Source organism: Astatotilapia calliptera, chromosome 12 (genome assembly GCF_964374335.1).
Source record: "Astatotilapia calliptera chromosome 12, fAstCal68.1, whole genome shotgun sequence".
NCBI lineage: Eukaryota > Metazoa > Chordata > Actinopteri > Cichliformes > Cichlidae > Astatotilapia > Astatotilapia calliptera.
This window is the reverse complement of record NC_137433.1, coordinates 35,305,850-35,324,444: the sequence shown is the minus strand read 5'-3', so window position 1 is coordinate 35,324,444 and position 18,595 is coordinate 35,305,850. Positions and strand designations below refer to the sequence as shown.

At 39.5% G+C, this 18,595-nt stretch overlaps 2 protein-coding genes and 2 long non-coding RNA genes across 4 annotated transcripts; 2 read left to right on the top strand and 2 right to left on the bottom strand.

Annotated features, from left to right (window-relative positions):
- The first annotated feature begins 1,096 nt into the window (after positions 1–1,096).
- On the top strand, positions 1,097–4,909 carry LOC113034092 (glutathione S-transferase theta-3-like). The gene is made up of 5 exons (XM_026188410.2): positions 1,097–1,642; positions 2,194–2,281; positions 2,789–2,945; positions 3,671–3,847; positions 4,547–4,909. Exons 1-5 carry the CDS (start codon positions 1,534–1,536, stop codon positions 4,745–4,747), a joined length of 732 nt encoding a protein of 243 aa, XP_026044195.1. The 5' UTR covers positions 1,097–1,533; the 3' UTR covers positions 4,748–4,909.
- Positions 4,910–6,536: 1,627 nt separating this feature from the next.
- Positions 6,537–7,993, bottom strand: LOC145419401 (uncharacterized). The gene is made up of 2 exons (XR_013900778.1): positions 7,743–7,993; positions 6,537–6,724 (listed from the first exon to the last, which is right to left on the bottom strand). It is a non-coding gene; the product is annotated as an uncharacterized LOC145419401 (long non-coding RNA).
- p2rx7 (purinergic receptor P2X, ligand-gated ion channel, 7) lies at positions 7,339–18,181 on the top strand. The gene is made up of 13 exons (XM_026188598.2): positions 7,339–8,079; positions 8,661–8,808; positions 8,911–8,982; positions 9,132–9,204; positions 10,124–10,220; positions 10,751–10,831; positions 11,408–11,543; positions 12,075–12,211; positions 12,395–12,485; positions 14,950–15,015; positions 15,803–15,907; positions 16,007–16,114; positions 17,471–18,181. Exons 1-13 carry the CDS (start codon positions 7,958–7,960, stop codon positions 17,975–17,977), a joined length of 1,743 nt encoding a protein of 580 aa, XP_026044383.2. The 5' UTR covers positions 7,339–7,957; the 3' UTR covers positions 17,978–18,181.
- Positions 11,912–13,725, bottom strand: LOC145432489 (uncharacterized). The gene is made up of 2 exons (XR_013900777.1): positions 13,585–13,725; positions 11,912–12,272 (listed from the first exon to the last, which is right to left on the bottom strand). It is a non-coding gene; the product is annotated as an uncharacterized LOC145432489 (long non-coding RNA).
- Positions 18,182–18,595: the final 414 nt, after the last annotated feature.

Genomic DNA, 18,595 nt, shown 5'->3' with positions numbered 1-18,595 from the left:
CACATTTTGGCAGCCGATGCCACACAGCCTGATAAAATCTGTATCCCTCCATAACTTTTGCTGTGAATAAGACTGAAGGAAACTGTTTCCAGGGCCTACTCCGTGGATCGGCTTCCTCCGAGGCGTGGACGTCTATCAGCAGAGAATGTACCTTCACCTATCAGCAGAGAATGTCCCTTAGTCTGTAACACAGTCAACTATATTCTCAAGTAATATTCAAGCATGCCATTCAGCGTGTTAGTACGAGCAGCTCGGGAGCAGCTTGGGAGAACAAGAAAACAGAGACTGCTTTAGATTGTCTTCCCAAAGTGACTCAACTTTATTCACAAGTACAACAGTTTATATAGAGGGTAAAATTCATGAGACAGCAGATTTATCAGTTTAAACCAGTACAGACCAAGATAAGGCAGCGTCTTCCTGCCCTTGGGTGAAGAAGCATCCTTTGTGTAGTTTATTAGTTCAGCTACAATTGTGATTATCTCAGCGACATATTTTCAAGGCACAAAACGAAGAGTTCTTTCATTAGTGAAATCTGAAACAAACCATTTGGCCTTCAACAGGCGTCTAAAAGATTAAGAAACTAATGTAGCTGAGGGAGTGATCTCTGTGGTATTTCAACCTTGTTGAATGACAGAGTTTTCCTGTATAATGTCACTATAAAACAATATCCAGTAAATGCTCCCATGGTACTAAAATACCTAACAAAGACATCTTCTCCAAAGTTACTGTACTTATTGGTTATACTGTGACTTATTTGGCAAATATACCCTTTGGGATGGCAAAGGCAACATGGATTACAGATGGGGGGGGGGGGTTGATTTTGATTTTGCAAATAAACTCATTCGTGATAGCTTCGCTACAAAATGTAAACCGAGTGTAAATTCACTGGAGAGCGACGTGTTTCCATGATCGCATCTGGTTTTACAGTATTATAGTATCAAAGTCTTTTTCTAGACAAAGTATTCCCAGCAGGTTATTTCAGTGTACAGTATAAGGTAAACTGTCTTCCACACGGCACATTACAATGTCACGAAACTAATATTAAATTCATCGAGTCTGCTGTTTTCCAGCTTTTACTCTTTATCGCGTCGACTGCAGATCAGTGACAAGTAGCGTACAGAACGGAGCTGGGCAAGTGGCTCCTCCTACTTTGCGCGCTCCCGTGAATGGGGAAACAATTTTTGACGGGGGTAACTACTTTGGCACTGTACTAGTTTTATTTTGTTGTATTTATCCGCGACCGGTCCGTGAAAAATATTGTCGGGCCGTGGCGCAAAAAAGGTTGGGGACCGCTGAGCTAAGAGACCCATAAAGTAGATGAAAAAGTGACTAGAGTTCATGAAATGTTTGGTTAAGTTGAGACCAAAGCTCAGATTGCTCAACCATTGCTTACTTTGAACGATCACTATCACTTAAACGTTAGTAGGTCATGTAGCAAGTAGAGGCGGAGTTCTGGTCAGATAGACTATATCAGGCTAGGCAGGAGAGTAGCCACAACACAGAGGGAAGCATCTGCAGCCGTCACATTCCGACATGATGGAGCTCTATCTCGATTTGATATCCCCACCTTGCCGCTCTGTCTTTCTGTTTGCCAGAGCGCTCAGGATTCCCTTTGAGTTCAAGGTTGTCGACCTTGCCACAGGTAATCTTGCTGGGGACAGAGATGATAGTTTATATTTGACTCATGCATGCTTTTGTAAAAGTTTCAGCTCACATTCTAAAATAGTAGCATTTGTATATTTTGGAAAAAAATATAGAGCTAAATGATCTGTAGACTTTGAACTCCGCTTGTTCTCTTTGTCTGCGAATAATTTGGACTGGAAAAGGATTTCGCAAGAGTTCAGAGGAGATGAATGCCCCCACGGCTTTTAACTTGTGCTGTAATTGCTAACATTCACAAAATCTCCCTCTGGGATATCAGTTTACATTTTTCACATTTCACCCAGAAAGAGTTTTGTTAACTCTGAGATACCCGACTCTTTAAGACAGGGACGTTTTTCAAGCAAGTAAAACAGGGAGAGAGAAAAACCCAAGACAAAGGAACAGAGAAACATTGCAATGCTTTCTACTTCCAGACAGTTTAGTCTGTTTGATCTCTTTTCCCACATTCTGAAACAATTTATGGAGTTGTGCAGTCTAGACCTGTTTTTTTAACGTGTTGTAACGTGTGCATGGATTCTGTGTTTGTCTCAGGGCAGCAGTACAGCAAGGAGTTTGGGGACCTCAGCATCGTGAGAAAGGTTCCTGTCATGAAGGATGGAGGCTTCATTCTGACTGAGAGGTACATCGGGCGTCTGAGTTTTGGTCTGGCTTCTTTACACATTATTTAAATGATATAATTATATACATAATTTAATTGAAATACTTTACTTGTCCTGTATCTCTGACATACTTTACTTAGATTGCAGCATAGCTAATATCACATGTTCCACATTTGTGCCTTTTGGACCATTGTGCATGCAGTTCTGTGCCACGTTAAACAGCTTCCTGTGCATTTACTGTAATTGTACTAAGAGTACATCTAAGAAGTCTATGCCTCAGTGTTGCTCAGTGAGTTTTGAGTTTTTCACTTGTTTGATACTTGGCAGTAATTGGCAGATATTTGTGAGAGTAATCTAAATATGGTCATTTACAGCTCAAAAAACAGGACTGTGACATCCTAAATGCTAAAACTGAACCTACAAAACAGAGTTTCTCAAACTAAAAGATAATTAAGAATCGTTAAATTCAGCACTTTAGCAAGTAGGGGTTAAAACATCATTTGTTTTTGTTCTCTCTTGTGTTGCAGTACTGCGATCTTGGAGTACCTTATGCAGAAATACTCGGGGTCAGTGGCAGATCACTGGTTTCCTGCTGATCTGCAGCAGCGAGCACGTGTGAACGAATACTTCTCCTGGCAGCACATGAACCTCAGAGCTCACTGTTCAAAGGTCTTCCTGCTCAGGGTTCGTGTCCCAGTTCAATCAACTGTCCTCACCTGACGCTTTTCAACACACACATTTCATCAGCCTCGTTTGTCTGATTGGTTCCTTTTGTAGATATGATATGATTTACGGTCCCCACTGACACGTCTGTTTGGACGTTTCAGTGGACCAGTTTCACTTTGGATTTAGACTTTTGCACCAATTTAGAGTTGACTCTTCTTTCAGAGAAAGGCACAATGTGGCACAAAGTCAGCAGCTTTGCATGAAGTTTAAATGACACAGGGTGGCTGAGCTGAAAACTGGCACTTCTAAAAAAACCACAGAATAAGCACCATTAGTACAATGTTTTGTTTGTAATATTTACAGTAATACTTTCCAGTAAACAGTGTGCCAGGATATTGAGATACTTCACAGGATCACCTGCTGGTGCCACAAAAGGAAAAGTCAAAAAGTGTATCCTCTGCGTGCTATGAATGTCCATCCAGTAAATGTTGAGTTTATGACCACCTGGCAGTCAGACACTAACAATTAAAGATTTTAAGCATAACGATATCCAAAAGAACATTTGGAAATCTATGCACATTCCACACGGAAAAACATTTAAAAGAGTCAACTAAGAAAAACAGAAACAAAACTAAACAGAAAAGTTTGAAGCTCTTTCTTTGGATCAGCAATAACTACCTCTCTTAGGCTCTTGACTGCATTGCCGGTGCCAACAGTTAATCTCTGTGTGTCTGTGATGGCAGGCTCTGTATCAGATTGTCATGGACTCTGAAATCCCGAAGGAGACGATGGACTTTGCTGTTGAGAATGTGAAGCAGTCGCTCAACTTGCTGGAGGAGAAATTCCTCCAGAGTAAACCGTTCATCCTCGGGGACAAAATCTCTGTGGCTGATGTGGTGGCCATAGTGGAGATCATGCAGGTACTAATATTTCCATCACTACTGCTGCTTCTGTCGCAGGATTTCTACTTTGCCTGTCGTAACTAATTTTAAAACTAAAATTATAAGTAAATACTGCGTATACATTAAACTCCCACAGCGTGTGTGAAGAGGGAGCTTTAAATCTCTTCTCCAAGAGTCTTGTCACATTTAAGCCAATTGAAATCATTCGTGTGTACAGGTTTTAATCTTTAGTCTTTAGTTTAGTCATATCCATGGTACTGTGCTCAGTTGGTTTGTGTTACCAGTCCATTGTGGTCGAGTTAAGTTGTCTTAAACTGCAGTTTACTCCGGGTCTAAATCCCTTGGACTTGGTCAAAAGTCGTATCTAACTGTTTTCATGGACAACATTTGGCCTTGACTGGCAGCATTGACTTGTGATGAGTTTGTGATGAGTACCTCAACTCATCTGCATGTCTAGCATATAAAACCATATTTAAATTAGGGCCACTCCTACATTAAGCCTGCTTCACATGGAGCACATTAGGGCCAGATGATAAGCGTGTAGCTGGCAGACAGTCATAACTGCAGTATAGTCCATCAGGTGAATTGTCTGAATGAAAATGATATGCTCGGATTGTTCTAACTTTATTTTGTCTTCTGAGTTTTTATTTGTTGTTAAATTCTAACAATTGCCAGCTGATTTCCACAAATATAACTGCACTATTGTCTGTTTTGCAGCCTTTTGGAACTGGTTTTGATGGGTTTGAAGGTCGCCCGAAGCTGATCGCCTGGAGGGACAGAGTGAAGAAAGAGCTCGGTGAGAAGTTATTTGAAGAAGCTCACGAGGCGCTCATGAAGTCCAGCAACATGCCACAGAAGCTGAAGAACAGCGGCAATTTTGCCCAGCTTAAACCTATACTGCAGAAGCTTTTCCACTGAGGAGGTTTCTGTATGCAAACCGACAAAATCAAACTTTATTGGTCGGACTGATCAGTCCAGTTTGTTTTTATTGGGATGTTTTCATACTTAAAGAAATCATGAGCATTTAACCATCTGCACTTTGTACAAAGAAAAAATAAATAAATTTACATCTGATTAAAACTAAGTTGTCAGCCAGTCACAGAATTTCTGGAAATCACTTCTTATGTAAGAACAGATTTAGACATTTTTCCATTTAGACAAATGTAACGGGTGAAATACTTTGAATAACAAAGCCTGTGGCTATCACAAAGTCAAGATAAGGTCACAAGAAGGCTATCCTCCCCAGAAAATATTTTAAAACCTGATCTTCAGCTTTTCCCCCACAGATCTGTGATACTGACAGACACCATCCTCCAGCAGTGAACGTCTGAAATCAAACATTTGTAGTGAGTTTTTAAGAAAACTGATGCTCACCATAGGAGATCCGCAGCCTTTTAAAAAATACAATAATAACCTAATTTCAGTATCACTTTTTTTTAACTTACAGTTAAAAAATGCTTCACAATTTAGATAAATTCTACACAGTAATAAAAATATCCCAAACTAAATACACTGACACGAGCTTAGGTTCTTGCATATGTTTGTACACCACGCACGTGCATTTTCAAACAAGATGAATGACCAAGAAAAAGCCAAATTATAAAAATTTCTCAACAAACTCAAACGTTGCCCCTGGATTTAAAATAAGAGTCCCTTATAGCATGATTGGAGAGGTTGACAGCTGAGTCTCCATCTCCGTTCATGCACCAAGGGTCTTGATGGAACTCTGTTTGGGACGTCTAAAGCAAAAAGGTTAGATCTAATTTTAAAAGGATGAAAAAATATTGTGTAAGATGTGTAGATTCTAAAAAAATTTCAAATTGAGGGAAAACAGGATTTGAGCTGTAATTCTGATATGAGAGGGGGCATCATGTTTTATTTTTATTTTTTGGAAAATTAGATGTAGGAACTTTGGGCAAAATGTACAAATAAAATGAATTATTGAATCCTGCAGTGAGGGGATGCCATGGCTCTGTGATACTTTTAATACCACTAAGAGAAGAGATGTCAGGATTGGAGCTCTTTGTGTGTCCTCTTCTCTGTATGATTACGAAAGTGCTGCCTTCAGGCTCGCTGTAACCCACACTGTATGATGGGCTTGCACAGGGCTGGGGACATGTAGGGTAGAGCTCAGATGTAGAGAATTTGACTGCAAATCAAGAGATTTTTGGTTCAATTCTGGATGCCACCTTGATCTTATTTATGCTAAAGGCACATTTAATAAATATGATACTGGCTCTATAGTTCCTGCTTTAAACTACTGCATGGAAAGGAAAAGGTCTGACATTTAATGCACTGATAGAAACCCTGACCTGAGTGAAATGTTCTCACTGACATTCCAGCTCTGCACACATGACTGTTTCATTGTTTCCTCATGGGAAAGTCTGTCCCGTCACAACAATCCATTTGTCCTGCTGGGGACAAGAAGCTCTTTATCTGGAAGATAAGCAAACATGGAACAACCAAATTCTTCATTTTGTTGCTGTTTAGTTTTCTCTCTTTGCTGCATGGAAAGAAGTTTCAGTTTGGTATTTTTTAATTTAATACATTTTTAAAAATAATTTTAATAAGCCTGCATGGAGACAGAGAGAGGTAATCCTTCCACAGTGATCTGATTAGAGTCCCCTAAACTCATTCGAGACAACACTGCCATCTAGAGTACAGGAAGGCGTTTATTTAAAAGACGAAGAAAAAAACAGAAGAAAGATTCAAGTCTTGGTACCTTTATTTTTCATGTTTGTGTTACACATTGAACATAAGAGCTTCACACCTTCTTCTTTATTCTTCGTCCTCTCAAAAATCATTTTGATGTCCTCATCTGGAACTTTTCTGACAGTCCTAAAGTGGTTTCTCCCGATCCCCTCTGCATCCTGAACCTCCTTTCATGATTTTGAACTATGAGTTCACAGAACAATCGAATGAGTCTAGAGGTAAATGTATTTTCCTCTACAACAACACAAACACAGTGTCAGCAGTGGCACAGCATTTCCTCTCGTCTGGCTCTGTGTACACAGGCAGGTGGACAAAGGCAAAACGCCAGAAGGAAAAATTCGATTTTTTTTTCTTCTTCTAAAAATCAAGTAAGTTTGTTCACAAGAGAGACGAGAAATAAACACACACACAAAAAGACCTGGTTAATTTTGTGTTTTGAAATTATATATTACTAAAAATATGAACGTATATTTTCCAAAACTGTTGAGAAAATATTCAACAACATGAGCTGCGCGGTGCAGCAGCAATTCACAACTGCAGTGGAATAACAAACATGGAAAAGCTAAAATACTTTTTAATGATTTTTTATTCTTGTGTCACTTTTCATTTTCCATATTTTAAAAACATCCTGTATATGTCCTGTGTGCTACTTCCAGTTATTGAAAACGGCTCAGACTCAACCATCTGTGCACATTGATCTCTAAGCTGCTCGGTGACGGTTGTGAGTTAATAAGTGCGTTGCAGTCTTAGTAAAAGGATAAATGATAAATTCTAACCTCCACACACTCTCGCTTATTATTATTTTATTAAATCAGCGTTCCGGTCCAACCGACCTTTATCATGTACAAAACAAAAACCAAAACAGCAGTTTCAGTAAGATGAATCAAAAATAAATCAACAAAAATCATAAATATGTCTGAACATGCAAACATTTTATAGAATAAACACACCTGAGCTCATAAATTCGCGCTAAAAAGAGTCAAAAGCAGCCTGATATCAGACTTAATGATCCCTCATTACAGGAAACATTTCAACTAAACATCACAAATAAAATCAGCAGAACAGATTAAACAAATTATCTAGGAGGGGAATGAGACTGGGAACCGTAGGAAGCTTTTCCCAGTAAATGAAATTAAGGGCTATCATTAATATTGGAACACTAAATAACGACAGAGAAAACTAATTTGGATGTCTAGGTTACCTTTTACATTTGTTAGACATACAAATCCTGATATCGTGACATGCGCTGCAGTTTAATTCCCTCCGTGAGAGCGCATGGTGCATCTGCAGAAGTGTGGCCATGTGACCATCCACACAGGAAGAGGAGTTGAGAAATGAGTCAGAGATTCCTCCTCCGCACAGAAATCAGACAAAAAGTCCTAAAAATCCAGCCCGGAGCGCCTTTCCATCATCACCATGCCGTGCTGCAGGCTGCGCGCTCTGTGTCAGTATGAAACCAACAAGCTGGTCCGGATCCAGAGCGTCCGGCTCGGCTCACTCAAGTGGAGTCTGAACGGAGCCATTCTGCTCTTCATCTGGTGAGTGGATGTGAAATATCTGAGCCCACGCACGCACGCACAGTGCGGCTCAGCTGACACTTCTCACTTCTGCACTTTCACAAGTCCCGTTAAAGCTCGAAGCGTCTGCAGGGAGAAACAGACACGAGTGATCGTTTATGAATATCTGACTGAGTCTGAACTCCAGTTTGAGATCCTTAAAATTATCTTCAATTAGTGGAGGAACAAATTTAATATCCAGCAAGTTTTTAACTCATTTTGATTGATTTCCATTTGGAAAAGGAGCATTTCTGTTGCTTCCCACCAAACATCCTAGTAGCATAGCTAGTAGCAGAGACAGCTGCAGGAAAACATGACCTTTCTGTTATTAGACAAGAAGATATCAAAATGGCCTTTGATTAATCACCATAAAAGCTAATTGCAGCTTTTTTTGTGCCCAAAACTGGTTAAGCTACAAAAAGCTGACCATCAGTGTCCGGTAAATATCTACAACTTGAACGTATTCCTTCAGTTTTGAGTCTTTATCCTCTAAACCAGACAATGTGACTCATAATCCCCAAGCTCTAATCATTTAAAAATTTCATTTATTTCCTATCTTGCAGTATCATGATGTTATGGAACAGGAAGTACCAGGAGTTTGACCTGGTGGTCAGCTCGGTTACCACAAAGGTAAAGGGTGTGGCTCAGGCGCCCCTGCCCGAGGTCGGGAACATGGTCTGGGATGAGGTGGACTACAGCGGGCCTTGGAAGGTGGGAACTTGATCCTCTGGGTGCTGAGCTGTGAAGGTTTTTTTTGTGGTTGTTAAAAATAAAAATTCCTTTATTTATTTATTTATTTAAAAATCTTTGTAGGGGAAGAACACCTTCTTTGTGGTGACCAACGCAATTGTGACAAAGAATCAGAAGCAGGGGAAATGTGCGCAGGTGCTTTTTCATCATTTATATTTTTTATTATTATCTGTGTTCATCTTGTTTTAATGACATCACATATTGTATTGCTAACAAAGACTACAGTAAATAGAAGATGTTGTTAATAAGAGTAACTCCAATTTTCTGCACTGTCTATTTCTCAGGTTCCTCTCAAAGGCAGATTCTGTCACACTGATAAGGACTGTGAGAAAGGAGCCTGGGACCAGCAGAAACACGGTACAGTGACTTCTTTCAATACACCTTGTTTCATGTCCAGGGCCAACAGACAGCAGGTTTTTTTAGCTGCTAGAAGGGCAGCAAACAAGAAGGGGTCCAGTTCACCTTAAACATGTTTGTTTCTACTTTAAAATTGGGCATTTTAACATGAGAGTCTATGGAGATTCACTCAGTCTTGGAGTCAGCCTCCACCAGTGATATGGGAACTGCAGTTTTTGATCCAACTTTAGTTTTTAATTAGTATTTAATTAGAAATTCAGTAGCAATAAATAAGCTTGAAGCTAAGAATAAAGACATCATTAAGTATTAAAAGATAAACTGACACGTTGTTGGTGTCAGTTTATCCCGCTTTTGTCAGTTTAAATAGATTTTCTGTAAAGATTAGAAATGTAAAACTAACTTCAGGTGGTTCATACACAACAGTAGAGCAGCTAAACCATTTTACTGAAACTGTGAGACAATCGAGAGTAACAAAACATAAAAACACAGCATTAAAAATATTGTATGTTTCATTTTATACTGACCACTCAAAGTGCTTTAGACTACAAAGCACCTTTAACCATGTGTTTATATTATATAATGGTTACTTCCCACATTACAACTCACATCCACGGCCAATTTACAATCACCGGTTAATCTAACATGCATATCTTTGTGTGGGAGGAAGCTGGGAGAAACCCACACAGGCCCAATGTGAAGGGAGAACTCCACACAGAAAGGCCCCACTGTGACGTGACTCTGCTAACCACTGGATCCCTGTGCTGTTCCCAAAATGAGAGTGACGTCCTGTGTCCACAGAAATCAGAGGAATTAATAATTTCTGGTTTGCAGCTCAGATGGTTGTAGTTCTGTGCAGCTCTGAGTCTGCTGTAGGAATCAAACATCCTTTAGGGTTTATACGACTGCTTCCCTCTTGCAGGGATTCAAACGGGATCGTGTGTGAAGTTTGATTTATCGAAGAAAACCTGTGAAGTTTCTGCGTGGTGTCCGATCGAAACCAGATCGACTCCTCCAAGGTAAGAGAAATGTTTTTTTTCTACACAATGTGACATTTCAGAAGTCTTTGAAGTTCACTGACAGCCACATCATGTGAGCTCGAGCTAAAAAACATGGGTACAACATCTAGTTAGATGCATGTAGACTGTGCAGTGGTTATACCAACTCAATCGGGAGCAAGAGACACAGCTGTTATTCTTCCATGATTTGTTCCCTTCTTTCCACACCCTCTTTGGCTCTGTTATGATAACAGCTGGAAGACACATCATACAAGTAGTCCTCTGCAAAAGCTTGGACTGTAAAGCAGGAGAAAAACATACTAATACATGCCATCACACCCCCTCCAATAAGTAGAAACCAAGTTTAAACCACCACACAATCTTCGAATACTAGAGTCATACATTTACCACTCATATAAATATTAACATCTATGGATTATACAGAGCAAGAAGCATTTTGAGAAGCTGACAGGACTTCCCAGCAGTTTTTAATTGGCCTAGTTTGCTCTCAAAAGCGTTTTGGCTAATAATCATCGCTTCATGTGACGCAGACCTGCTCTGCTGGCAGCAGCTGAGAACTTCACTGTCCTCATCAAAAACAACATCCGATTCCCAGCTTTCAACTACATCAGGTGAGACTGCTCTGTGCCTGCAGATACAGCAGATTCAGTTTCTCCCCTTCAGCTGCTTCAGTTAAGAAATGCAGAGATTTTGTATTTTTTCAATGAGTTTGTTTTTCTTTCAGGGTTTTTTTTTTTTTGCATCAGCAGTTTTGGAGTTAGTTTTTAATTCTTGGAACTTGATCATTGTGACAATTTCTTTTTAATGCTAAGGAGATTTTTTTTATTTTATTTTATTTTTATAGTTCATCTTGCAGATCTTTATCTTCAATGAAAACAATGATGTTATATCACTTAAACTGGATCACAGTTGTTTCACTTCAGGTTTACTGTGCTGTTGTGCAGGAGCAAAACTGTTCAGCAGTCCATGCATTTACAAATCTGTTTGCACAAATACATACAGAAACCCCTATGCTGCTGTGTTACCTTTGCTCCTTGTTGCTGGGTTGCTGCAACTGCACATTGTGTTTAATGATGCTAATATTTTGCATTTGGCATAAAAAAACATTCAGAAAGACCCTCTTCATTACCAGGGAACTGAAACTTCAGATTTTTAAATTAAATATTGAAGTCCTCTTTCTTTTACAGAAGGAACATCCTCCCAGAGATGAACGACGCCTACCTGAGGAACTGCCACCGAGGAAACGACTCCCTGTGCCCCATCTTCAGACTGGGAGACATCGTCCGAGAGGCCGGGGAAAGGTTCTCTGAGATGTCAGTGGAGGTGAGTTAATGTGTTCACGGGTCTCTCAGGTGAAAGCAGAATTCATCCCCAAGTGGTTTGGTACCACAATATTTCTCCATCCTGAGATTTTAACTTTAAATTCAGTAAAATGGACATCCTTCCTCTTTGTGAGCCATTTCTGTCATCAAATAGAAATGAAAAACCGCTGATGGGCGAAAAAGAAAGAAAGAAAGAAAGAAAGAAAGAAAAGGAAGCGTTGCCACAACAAACTGTGTGTGGACATAAAAATAAAGAAATAGTTTAATTTTGTTTTATGTTCTGTTTTCAGGGTGCACTTTGTTTTAATTGCTGCTATTGTCCTGCTTTTTTTTTTCTTTCTTTCTCAGACATAAGTAGAAATACTCTTATTTGAAGGTTTGAAGTTTAATATGTTGGGAAAAATATACCTTATTACACAAGCACAGTAATCAATAAAACCTCTAAATTCTGAAACATGAACTGATGTAAAAAATCAGTTCTGGGTTTTCCTCTGTAAATGTTGAGCTTTTGTAGTCCCGCTTTTGACCACAGGGAGGCGTCATCGGCATCCTGATCAAATGGGACTGCAACCTCGACAGGCTCATGCAGCGCTGCCTTCCCAGATACTCTTTCAAGCGACTAGATGAAAAAGAGAGCAACAAGACGCTCTATCCAGGCCTCAACTTCAGGTGAGCGCAGGTCAAAGGTCACCTCCATCGTGCTCTGTGTGCAGTGGACAGTCAAGAGTCACTAAAGGAACAATGAAAACAATTAAAGCTATACACAAGCGGTGACAAACCTTCTCTTGCTTTAATATTTACGTCAGCCCTTCAAAGTTATTGTATCTGTCACATCCTGTGTTTTTTCACCAGGTTTGCAAAGTACAACACTGTGAATGGAGTGGAGGAGCGAACACTCTACAAAGCATTTGGGATCAGATTTGATGTCATGGTATTCGGACAGGTGAGGTTTTTATTTCCTTATTGTTTCGTCCCTCTGTTAAAGGGTTAAAGTAAAGCTGACTGCTAATGCAGAACAATTAATTCATCAATGAGTAAGACTGCTGTTCGTTAGAAAATCACAGTATTGAGCCATTGAATCGATCTAACAATGTACTACTGTGGCCCAGAGGAGTAAAAAAATACAATATTAATATAAGACACCACAACAAAACTGAAAATTTCTCTTTTGTTGTCATGTTTTCAGAATAGTTTAATTATTCCCCCCTTGAGATGATTGTTTTGGGAGAAATCAATCTGCTCCTGCTGCTGTTGTTTTTTTGTTTTTTTTTGTTTTGTTGTTGTTGTTGTTGTTTTTTTTACTGCATATTAGCATGACTCTCATTAAATGAGCAAGAAACCATAAAAAAAAAACCCCAAACCATGATATCGATCATGGTAATGTCAAAGAACTTCAGATTACAAATCATATTAGAACAAAACACTCACAGTATTCACCTAAAACACTACTACCTGACACCTACAGCCAATTTAGCACCACCAGTTAATCGAGCATGCATGCCTGTGGACTGTGGGAGGAAACCCACGCAGGCACAGGGAGCACACTGTACACACCTCCACACAGAAAGGCCCAAGCCAACCAGGATATTTGAACCAGCAACCTGCTTCCTGCAAGGCAGCGGTTTTAATCACTGCACTGCTATAGTCCTTGCATACTGTAGCCACACTGGCATGCTAATTTGGGAAATGTTTGGTTTAGATCAGCTGATGGGTTCCCAGTGGGAAAAATGTGAGTTTATGATATATTTTCAGTGGCCCTGAGAGGCCAAACGGACTGCAACTTAACAAAACACCAGCAAAAAGAAAAACGCTGTAAAAGTGCACAAAACACAATGGACATAGGGGGGAAAAAAGGAAAAACGACAATGGATATACAAAAAAAGAAAACAGAAATAGGAAAAAACACAACGGAAGTGTTTCTGGGGAGACTATTACCCGACGGACCAGTTGCAGGAACCCAAAACATGGTAGATGTATTTTATCATGATTCATATAATACTGATGACGGGTTTTTAGGCTAATAGTTAGGCTAACACACTTACCTCTGATCTTTTCTTTCCTCACAAAACCGATAGATCCTCCACTTCTTTTAAGTGTCTCCCAGGGCAATTCTTAGCATATTTTGGTTCCTGCAACTGGTCCGTCGGGTTATTGTCTCCACAGAATCACTTCCCCTGTGCTTTTGGAAATCTGTTTTTCCTTTTCCTATTTCCGTTGTGTTTTGTGTGCTTTTGCAGCGTTTTTCTTTTTGCTGGTGTTTCTTAAGTTGAAGTCCGTTTGGCCTCTCAGGGCCACCGTATATTTTCCTCCTATTTAATAATTTATCAAAAAGCCCTCATTAAGACAAAAGTTCCAGGACTGTGGCTGAAAAGTGAACTTTTCTCAGGAAGGCTCTGAAATGAGTGAAGTGACCCTGAAGTATCTGAGAGCTGATTGTTGGTCAGTGCTTCCTTTATTACCTCTTTTAGCAGTGAATCCACTTAGAAGGCGATAACGGCAATGCACAGCAATGAGGTGCTCCGTTAAACAGTCAACATCACTGACAAATGTAAATGTTAATAGTTAACCTTTCTATTTCATACCAGTCATTTCTGATATGTTCTGAATTCTGAACTTCACACAGCTGTAATAGAACCTGCTTCCTGCCATTTTGTTGTCTTGTGTGAAGAAATTGTGGTCATTTTAGATGTACTTCCAGGAGATCAGATTTTCTGCAAACCATTAGTTCACTGTATAATGTATTACAGTTGGGTCATTTGACCTTGCATGTCAAACAATTTTTGGATTCAAAGAAATCGGTTGCATAAGCCTCCAGTTTTTTAACATGACTTACTCTTTCAAACTATTCTCGAAAAACTCATTCATAACCTCTTTTTTTTCTTTTACTTTCTTTGCCATCCCCCCCCCCCTTGTTTTAATGTAATTATGTATTTACTTCTTCCCTACTCCTGTTATGCAACTTTGACTCCATTTAAAACTGTGCAAATGTCAAGTCAGCTGGAATCTGAATTAAAAAATGCTTAAAATTGGACTGATTGTGTGATGCTGTAGGAAATAATCTAAGTTTAACACTGGAAAATTCAAACTGATGTTGGACAGAGAATCAAAATGTAATCAAATCAGACAAATCAGATTTATATGATTGGTAATATTTTTAGACTCTGTATCTGTGAATTTTGGCTTTTATGTTTAGCGGGCTATGTGCATTTTTTTTTTTTTTCAGTTGAAAGAGAAAAAGTTTTGTATCTTGTTAGTGAAATAAAATTACTGACAAGTCATACAAGATGTACTTTATCAGTAACTCAATTTGTGCTTGCCTGTTTGCTCTTGGGGAATTTCTGGCGTCAGTATATCCAAATTTTTGGCGAGAGGAGAATGTAAAGGGGAAAATGTGATTTGTTTTTCAGGCGGGAAAGTTTAGCTTCATTCAACTCATCATCTACATCGGCTCAACGCTGTCCTACTATGCCCTGGTGAGAGACCACACACATGTCCATTCATGCTTTTATCCTCCTTCAGGAGTGAGCACAGTGGGACTCAGTGTTAAAGTCCAGAGTGGGAGTGCAGCGCATGGAAAATATATTCAACTCCTCTGCAGATGCAGGGGAGCAACCATAAATATCAAAGCAAGCTTATTAATGTCATTAAAAAATCGAGAAGTTATCCATGATTTCATAAAATTTACATGATTTTAATCTTCTTATATTGTATTAATTGCTCACAGTAAAAAGTCCAAATAAGTTTCATGTGTAGAGTGTCTTTTAACGTAAGACTTAACATTAGAAACATTTTTGTATGTATACTTTTACCTTAATTATAGTTTTATAACATTTTTACATGATGTTGTCCTTTGAATGTCATAGTTACCTTATTATTTAATACATTTTAAGAACTTATTTAAAAACTTTTGAAATTGTCTTTTGACAGATTTTTAATAAAATTTTACAAAATTTATAAAATTTTCAAAAAGTTAAAAGCTTACCTTTCAAATATCCACAGTAAAAAAAGAAAAAAGAAATTAAGTAATTTTAGTTTTGTTTACATATGGCAAGTGAACCTTTTAATTTGGCAAGAAAAGTTTGGTCATAAATGTGGGTTTTATGTCCAAATTGTAACTTTTTGACTTAATTTTGATTTAAACAACTTGATTGTATTTTGTACATGTCTAATGTAATTTATCGTATTTAGTGTAAAGTTCACGTTTACTGAAGGAAAGTGTCCCTCATCTCTATTTATGTGAAAGTCTGTCTTTCCGTCCAGACAACCATCCTGATCGACTGGTTGATTGTAACCAGCTGTTACTCTGCAGAGGTCGGTCAAAACTACTCTGAAAGGAAAGTGGAATCAATCCAAGATCAAGTGAAGGTGAAGGTGTTTTGATTTGATTTTGTGTTTACTGCAGCTCTGAACCAGTGACAAAGAATGTAATAGATTAATGTTATTTCATGTGACCGTGTGTTGCAGTGCATCCTTTGTGTTTCCTACATTGATGAGAACAACCTTCGACTGGTAAAACGCTCACAAAAGAAAAGTTTACAGGTCATCAAACCGATGTCTGTTCAGCCACGTAAGGTAAACCTACAGAGCACAGAGTGCAGAAATCAAAGTGTAAATGAGGAAAATGTACAAAAAAAGATGCTTGATAGTAGCCTGCACATACAACCCTACAGAAAGAAACGGGAGATGCTAATGGATAATTCAACTGCTTTTAAATACACCATATGAGCAAACCCAGATTATAAATGGCAGCGAGATGAGAATAATATTTGTGCTCACCTGTAGCACATTCTTCACTCACAGCAGGTCTTTTCTACTCCCAAAACACAAAGAGGTCGTAATTCATACCCTACCGCTGAAAATTCTATTGTGAATTGAATTATATCTGATAGACACATGATGTAAATATAAGGAAAGTTTTGAGCATCTTCATCAAAAAGAAGTTCCATCCATCCGCAGAGATACCCTGACCTCCTCCTTCACCAGTTCTTCTGTTGGGAGACATGTTTGCATGCCAGCTGAGAGACACAATCCCTCTCACGTGTCCTGGGTCGGCCTCGAGTTCTCTCACTTGGACATTCCAAGAATTCCTCTTGTTTGAGGCATCCAGAGTTCTCCATGAATCACTACCTTATTGTGTTTTAGGGGTTTTAGGTGATCCCAGGAACTTGGTACTATCTCTTAAGGCAAATCGGTCCTTTTTGAGGGACCGGAATAAGATAAGATAAGATAAGATAGAACTTTATTAATCCCTCGGGTGGGTTCCTCTGGGAAATTCGATTTCCAAAAAAGCACAGCACCGACAGAAGTTACAGAGTTATACACACACACATATATATAAATACAGAGACAATATAAATAAAATATACGAAGGGGATAAATAGAATAAATAGGAATAAAAATAAAAATACAAGTGAATTGCACATTTCAAGTATTGAGTCTATTGCACCGTTGACTATTTACAAAAGTATTGCACAAAAGGTATTGCACAGTGAGGTGAAGAGGCACTACAGCTTAGTTGTTCCCTCCTTTGTCCTCCTGTTTCCCCTCCCTCTCCCCTCCAGAGAGGAGTTAAACAGTCTGATGGCGTGTGGGACAAAGGAGTTTTTAAGTCTGTTAGTTCTTGTCTTTGGGAGAAGCAACCTGTCACTGAACAGACTCTTCTGGTTGTTAATGGCCGTGTGCAGAGGATGTCTGGCATTGTCCATAATGTCCATCAGTTTCTTTAATGTCCTTTTCTCTGCCACTGTCACCAGAGTGTCCAGCTTCATGCCGACCACAGAGCTAGCACAGGAATAAGCACAATTTAAAAAAATAAAACAAAAAAAAATGATGACAAAACCTAATTGTGTGTTTTTTGTGTGTGATGTCATGCAACATTATTTCTTGCTGTAGAGACAGATTTTTAAAATGATGCTCTCATCTCTGCAGGAGGATCCAGGAGACTTGAGAGCCATTCTCTGCCTCCTACAGCCAAGTGATGACACCAATGATGATGTTCAGCCTTCCCTTGGCAAGAAAACCGATCCAAATGCCAAACCCCATCGTCCAGCCTGGTGTATGTGTGACTCCTGTGCTCCTTCCTCCCTCCCAGAGGAGGAGTTGTGCTGCAGGCGGACCGAGGGCACCTGCATCACCTCGTCTCCTCTGTTTGGGCAGCTGGTGCTGCGGCGCTCCCTGCTGGAAGCAGTGCTCCTGTACCAGGATCCCCTGTCTCCTTCAGTGAAAAAGCTTCAGACTGCCGCCCTGCGTCACTGTGCCTACAGAGAGTACATCAGCTGGCGGTTTGGGGTCCCACCCAATGACACCCATCCTGCCATTCCTAGCTGCTGCGTGTGGAGAATCAGGAGGGAGTACCCGAGCCCAGATGGACAGTACAGTGGTTTCAGACCTGTAAAGATGACTTCCATGCAAGCCTGTGAAAACGGAGAACTATGAAAGGAGTGTTTTCAATTTACAGAGCAGGGAAGCCCTCACTAACTGACCTACTAACAGTGTTCATGTACTGTCTGCCTTACAAAGCAAAACAAAAATGCAACAACTTTATTCATTTGTCCGGAAAATGAAACTTAATCAGTTTGTCAGCTTGTGTTCGGTGAAGGAAAACTTCACTAAGTCAATAAATTACTGCATTTTCTCAAATCTGTCAAGTCGTTTGGCTGCTTGGCTGCCATTTTTCTTACATTCTCTCTCTTTATGCTGCTTTTTGCCTTTATAGGGCAGGAATAACTCTAATCGGGCTCAGACAAAGATTTTCTCCTGCCAGGAATGTGTTCACATTCATCAAATTATATGGAAAGATGGAGAGTTTTGTTCCAGGATGGGAGAGAAACAGCCCTGAGTAGATTTGACATATTTTTCCTATCTCCGCTAAGGTTCACTAACTGCAGTAAGGTGGGGAGCCTGAGTGTGTATTTTCATTTGTACACAGATGAGACTAAAAACAACAGCTGGTTTTTTGGGTTGAAGGAAAGTCATCGTGTTATTGGGGTTTATGTTTTTCAGTATTGCCATTTCACTCTGTACTCCTGATTTCATTCTGCATGTAAAGAAACT